The sequence below is a fragment of the Perognathus longimembris genome, chromosome 21, assembly GCF_023159225.1.
Source record: "Perognathus longimembris pacificus isolate PPM17 chromosome 21, ASM2315922v1, whole genome shotgun sequence".
NCBI lineage: Eukaryota > Metazoa > Chordata > Mammalia > Rodentia > Heteromyidae > Perognathus > Perognathus longimembris.
The window spans coordinates 8,832,959-8,839,006 of NC_063181.1; the positions used below are offsets into that span (position 1 = coordinate 8,832,959).

Genomic DNA, 6,048 nt, shown 5'->3' on the forward strand with positions numbered 1-6,048 from the left:
AGTAGCTAGGATAACAGCCTTGAGCCACGAGCACCTGGCTTGTGGTTCAGTTCTTACTGAGTTTATAGACCTTTGTTCCAGTTGACTGGCCATTGAAGGACCTTACCGATCCTGTTTTTTGTTTGTTTTTAATATACCAGTACTGGGACTTAAACTTAGAACCTGGGTGCTGTTCTGTAGCTTTTCCACTCAAGGCTGGCCCTCTACCACTTGAGCCATACCTCTACTTCCAGCTTTTTGGTGGTTAATTGGACTTTGCTACCGAGGCTAGAACTGTGATCCTCAGGCTTCAGCCTCCTGAGTAGCTAGAATTATAGGCATGAGCCATCAGAATGTGGCTTGGGTCCTGTTTTTAATGATTAGGTTGTGGGGGTTGGGTCTTAAGGGCTCTGTGAGCTCTGTCCTGCTCAGGAGACCCAGCCTGAGCGTGAGGCTTTCTGCTACTGGTTTTATTGTCTAATCTGGCTTCTGGGTCAGCCACTTTCCATACCAGCTTATTACCCCTGAGTTGCTGCTCATTGAAGAACTGGAATTTGGCGTGTTGGACATTGTGTTACTCACTGGAAACACAGGAAGCATGAAACTCATAACTGAAAAGAAAAAATAACTACGCACACAAAAAGCAAGAAACCACAGAGCCTATCAGCCTGTCGTCATTGAGCAGACTCGAATAGTGCAGAAAACTCTAGGCAGAGAGGAAATGCACATGAGAGAAGGGGGAACATGAGCTGAGGAGAGAGAGGAGAGGGAGGGCGGTAGGAGCTGTGGTGGAGAGCTGGAACCCGGTGGCGGTGGCGATGGTCAGGATGGAGGAGGTGGCGGTGAAGCAGGGTTTCCTGTACCTCCAGCAGCAACAGACTTTTGGCAAGGTGGGCACACCAAGGCTGGGCTGGGCAGAGCTCTTGGCTGAGGGGAGAGATTCCAGGGGTGAAGGGATATTTTTCATGCCCTGGAATGCTAGTGTGTGGGGCCACGTCTTCCTGCAGGTTAGATGAGAATCTTGGGATGGTTTCTGCCTTACAGATACTTGCCTCCCAAACCAGGCTGGGAATTGGGCTCTTTTGCTGTGAGCTGTTTGTCTGGGGGAGGCGGGAGGGGGGAGGGAGGAGGTGCTGACTTAATCTCTTGCTGTCTTGCTCTGAGTGGGTTTCTCATTGGGACAACTTGGAAGGGTATGGAAGGGGGACAATCCGGGTGATAATGGTGGCTCATTTCCCCCTTTACATTCTGGTGGGATGGGTTAGAAGTGGGGGCTCCTGGGAGCCAGGACCCCAGTGTGTCCACTCTCTTCCTCCTCCTTCCCTGGCCTTTTTGAATTGAGGAAGTCTTCCCCCTCTACACCGAGGCCCCTTTCCTCCCAACTCTGAGTCAGTGTCTCTCCCTGACAACCCCCAATGTGTCAAAGGTGAGGCCCAAAGGTTCAGAAGGATGGAAGGAGGTTCCTGGAGTTAGGGTTTTCCTCAGACCTTCTCACAGAATGAGGATGAGATCTCTGGGTTAGACTGTCCTCCTGTCCTCCTCTGAGCTTCTGTGATTCTGGCTTTTCTCCTCAGACCATGACCTGCTAGGTCTGCCTGCCTTCCTTCCTTCCTGCTTGCCTGCCTGCCTTCCTTCCTTCCTTCCTTCCTTCCTTCCTTCCTTCCTTCCTTCCTTCCTTCCTTCCTTCCTTCCTTCCTTCTTCCTTCCTTCCTTCTTGGGCTCATGACTGATCTAAGTCCTGCAATCTTTGTTATCCCAGTCTCCCCAGCTCTCCTGTAATCTCTGCCTTTCTCTCCCCATCCCCCCTTGTCATCCCAGTCCCTCCTTCATGGTTCCTCTGTTCCCCTTTAGTCAGTCACCCTATCTCTCTCTCCATTACTGTGTGGCTTCCTCTTGACCTGTACCTCCCGTGCCTGGGTTTAGAAGTGGCGCCGGTTTATGGCTGTGCTGTATGGAGAGTCTAGTTGCTCCCTGTCTCGCCTGGAACTCCAAGAGGGCCCAGAGAAGTCCCGTCGAGGAGAGACCACCCGGAAGGTGATCCGCCTAAGTGACTGCCTGCGGGTGGCTGAGGCAGGTGGGGAGGCCACTGGCCCCAGGGACACGAGTCCCTTCATCCTGGAGACCAAGGAACGCCTGTACCTGCTGGCGGCCCCCACCGCAGAGCGTGAGGACTGGATGCAGGCCATTTGCCTCCTGGCCTTCCCCGTGAGTAGTCCAGGGTGCAGGGAGGGCAAGAAGTGTTCAGAGGAGGACAGGCTTAGCTACTTCCTGTGGGGAGGTGGTAACGAGTCTCAGTCAGGATGCTGGCTGCCTACTTTGTGGATGGCCCCAGTCAGAGCCAGCAGTCTGAGTGGGCCTCAGACAGGGGTCTTGGAGTGGGTAGTGGTGGTGACACCACCAATGGGACCTCCTCCCCAGGGGCAGAGGACGGAGTCACCGGGGCCAGGGGGCATGAGTGGCAGGCCCTGCATGGAGGAGAATGAATTGTACAGAAGCTCAGCCACAGGTGAGGGGGGGGGGGGACTGCAGGGCCTCTCTCCAGTGTGTGGTGGAGAGGAGGTGCGGGCCAGCTGCTGGCCAAGTCTTCCTGCCTTGTTGTATCTGACCCAGTAGAGCTCCCTTATCAGTGTCTCCTACTGGCTTCTGCCCTAGGCTCACCCCTACCTTGCCTGGCTGGTGGTGAAGACCCAGCTGAGGCTATTGCTTGTGACCCTCTCCTCGTTGGATGGGAATACCTCCATGAAAACTAGAACTGCTTTCTGCCCGGCCCTGGGCCTGGCTGTGCAAGGGAGCTCTTTGTTAACAAGGCAATTGATCTTGCTCTTGCTGCCTCTGTGCCCTCTGTGCTGATGGCATGGGGACGCAGGAGAAGCTGCGCCCATAGGTAGTGGGAGGGCTGGCAATGCAGGGCTTCGGGGGCAGATTTCGCTCAGGGACTGGGGAGGGCGCTGTTTCAAGGTGAGAGATGGGGGTGGGGGGAGAAGACCGGGCTGAGGCTCTGGCAACAGTGACAGGAAGGATGTGGGCCTGAGACTGGGTGATGGCTGAGGTCATGCTGCCTTCTGGCGGAGAGGGTGGGGATACCTGGCATTTGGGGGAGGGGCCTGACACGGCAGCCCCGCCTTTCCCACCCAGGCAGGGTATGATGACATAGGTAACAGTCTTCCCAGAGATGTAGCACCTGGCCACCTGTCTTCTGTCAGGGCATGTCTTTCCCTCTCTCTCTCTCTCTCTCTCTCTCCTGTCATTTTGGGGCTTGAACTCAGGGCCGGAGTACTGTCCCTTCGCTTTTTAGGTCAAAGTCAGCAGTCTACCACTTGAGTCACAACTCCATTTGTGGCTTTTTTGGTGGCTCATTGGAAATAAGAGTCTCATGGGCTTTCCTGCCCGGGTTGACTTAGAATTGTGGGCCTCTGATCTCAGCCTCCTGAGTAGCTAGGATTATATGTGTGAGCCACCAGCACCTATCCAGACTTCTGTCCTAATTCTTTAGAACAGGGCAGCGTGGAGGAAGACCAGCTGTTTCCTGCTAGCTGCCTCCTCTTTCCTCTCCTCCCCAGGGGTCTTCCTTAAGGAGTTTGCTGTGACCATAAGACCCACAGAAGCCAGTGAGCGCTGTGGGCTCCGAGGGTCCTATACTCTTTCAGCTGGAAAGAGTGCCCTGGAACTGTGGGGCGGCCCGGAGCCCCGCTCCCAGCTTTATGACTGGCCCTACAGGTTTCTGCGGCGCTTTGGGCGTGACAAGGTGAGCGAGGGGCTGTGCTATACTGGACAGGTTGAGAGGAAGGATATGCCCTGACAGAAGACAGGTAGCCAGGGAGAGGCAAAGGAGGTTCAAGAAGGAAGACGGAATGGAAAGGAAGAGGAGGAGGGAGAGGAAGGAAAGACAGAGAGGAAGTCAAGCAGGAAAGGCAGGGAGGGAAAAGGAAGGCAAGCTAAAGGGCACATGGTTGATATGGAGGGAGGGAGGAGGATCAAGGGGCGCTAGATGGAAGCTGGAGAGAGCCAAGGAGGGCGGAGGGGCAGGCAGAGGGAGGAAAAAAACAACCCCACAGACAGCAAGAGGGACAAAAAGCTGAGGAGAGGGCTCAGATACTTCCTGGTGGAGGGAGGCTGGACCCACATATATTTGGGGGTGGTGGGAGCCACAGTGCACTGTATCAGCCAATAATCTCTTTCCTGCCTGGCACTGGTGGCTCATGCTTGTAATTGTAGCTACTCTGGAGGCTGAGACCTGAGGGTCATGTGGTTCAAAACCAGCTCAGACAGGAAAGTCCAAGAGATTCTTATGTCAGGTTAACTCAAAAAGCCAGAAGTGATGCTGTGGCTCGAGTGGTAGAGTGCTAACCCTGAGCACAAAAGCTCAGGGATAGTGCCCAGGCCCTGAGTTCAAGCCATGGGAAACAAACAAACCATCCCAAACCAACCAAATAAACACAAAAACACAAACCCACAACCCCCCCCCCCAAAAAAAAAAAAAAACAACCACCATCTCTTTCCCTTCCTTCATAGGTAACCTTTTCCTTTGAGGCTGGCCGGCGGTGTGTCTCTGGAGAGGGCAACTTTGAGTTTGACACCCGCCAAGGCAATGAGATCTTCCAGGCCCTGGAAGAGGCCATTGATGCTCAGAAGCATGCCACCCCTCTTGGGCCTGTCCCTCTGCCAACCACAGTGCCTGTGGTACCTGCCAAACTATCCCAGTCAGAGAGCCCCTATTCCCGGCCCCACGACTCGCTGCCCTCCCCTGCTGCAGGGACACCGCGGCCCCTGGGGCCCCGAGGGGGAGTACGCAGTGCCCTTCGATGCAGTGGCCCGCTCCCTGGAGAAGAACTTCAGGGACATCCTGACAGGCCCCGCCCCATTTGGGGCAGACCCACTGTATGACAGCATCGAGGAGCCAGTGGCTCCTCCCCACGACCACATATATGACGAGCCTGAGGGCATGGGCGCCTTGTCCCTGCACAACAGTCCGCGGGCGCCCCAGGGGGAGGTGTGGGAGAGGCAGGCCCCAAAGGATGGGAGCCCCAGCGTCCTCCAGCAGGAGTCGTCTGTCTCTAGCTGGCCACAGGCAACTGAGTATGACAATGTTGTACTTAAGAAAGGTCCAAAGTGATGGGGTACCACACTGAAGTGTACCCTCAGGGAGTGGAGGACAAACTGAGGAGGTGGAGGGATGATGGCTGTCTCCCCTTCCAGCTTCTGATAGCGAGCCCTCTTGGTCACTGCATTGGAGGCCTCTCCCTCTGTCCTTTCTGGGGCCCCAAGGCCCACTGATGAGTCACCAGCCCAGAGCAGGAAGAACATTCTCTAGAGACCCACCCTACTCCTCCTCCCTTTCCACTTCCTCCTCTTCCTCCCCCCTCCTCCTCTCCACCCTGGTTCCTTGACTTGGGCAGGCCTCCTGCCTACTGATGTCCGTTTTGCTGGGCCAGCCTTGCTAATGGTAACCATGGGGGTAGCTGTAGCTTTCAGTGACTTCAGATTTCTCTGCAGCATTAAAACATCCCTGAACTATTTCTGTGTGGCCTGAGTGCTCGGGGGTTGGGGGGGGGTGTTGAATCTCCAGATGACCACATTGCTTGTCTAGCATCCTGTTCCTCCCTGGGCCTAGGCTGGGGGCTGACATCAGAACTCAGAGCCCTTCCAAGGCCCCCCTTCCCCACTAACATCACTTACACATCAATATAGAGATTGTCTAGCACCTGGAAGGCAAGGGATATTCCAACCATGACAATGTTCAAGAATGTCATACAGTTTGCTAAGATGGGAGCAATACCAGAAAAATGGTGGGAGGGGGCTCGGTTGGGAATTGCTAAAAACACCAGACTACCAGAAAGGAAACAATTAGGGGTCTTTATGAAGCCTCAAGTACAGCAGGAAGGAGATTTACCAGCTAGATGGCCTGTGATCAGCTCTCTCCTTTCCTTGGGACTCTGTAGCATGATGGAGTAGCTGTAATTCTCCCCAGGTTTCCTTGTGCCTGGTTTCCACGTAGGCTTGTCCTGTCCACGTCTCTCTCCTCATTGCAACTTGTGCTTTATGGCAAAGAATATCCACACACTCCTGCTA

General features: G+C 54.8%; 1 protein-coding gene across 1 annotated transcript; it reads left to right on the plus strand.

Annotated features, from left to right (window-relative positions):
- Nucleotides 1–717: 717 nt before the first annotated feature.
- Nucleotides 718–5,495, plus strand: Dok2 (docking protein 2). Its single transcript, XM_048330877.1, is given in 6 exon segments — nt 718–869; nt 1,903–2,184; nt 2,398–2,485; nt 3,540–3,724; nt 4,492–4,748; nt 4,750–5,495. Coding segments are annotated over 6 exon segments (1,227 nt in total). The 5' UTR covers nt 718–797; the 3' UTR covers nt 5,093–5,495.
- Nucleotides 5,496–6,048: the final 553 nt, after the last annotated feature.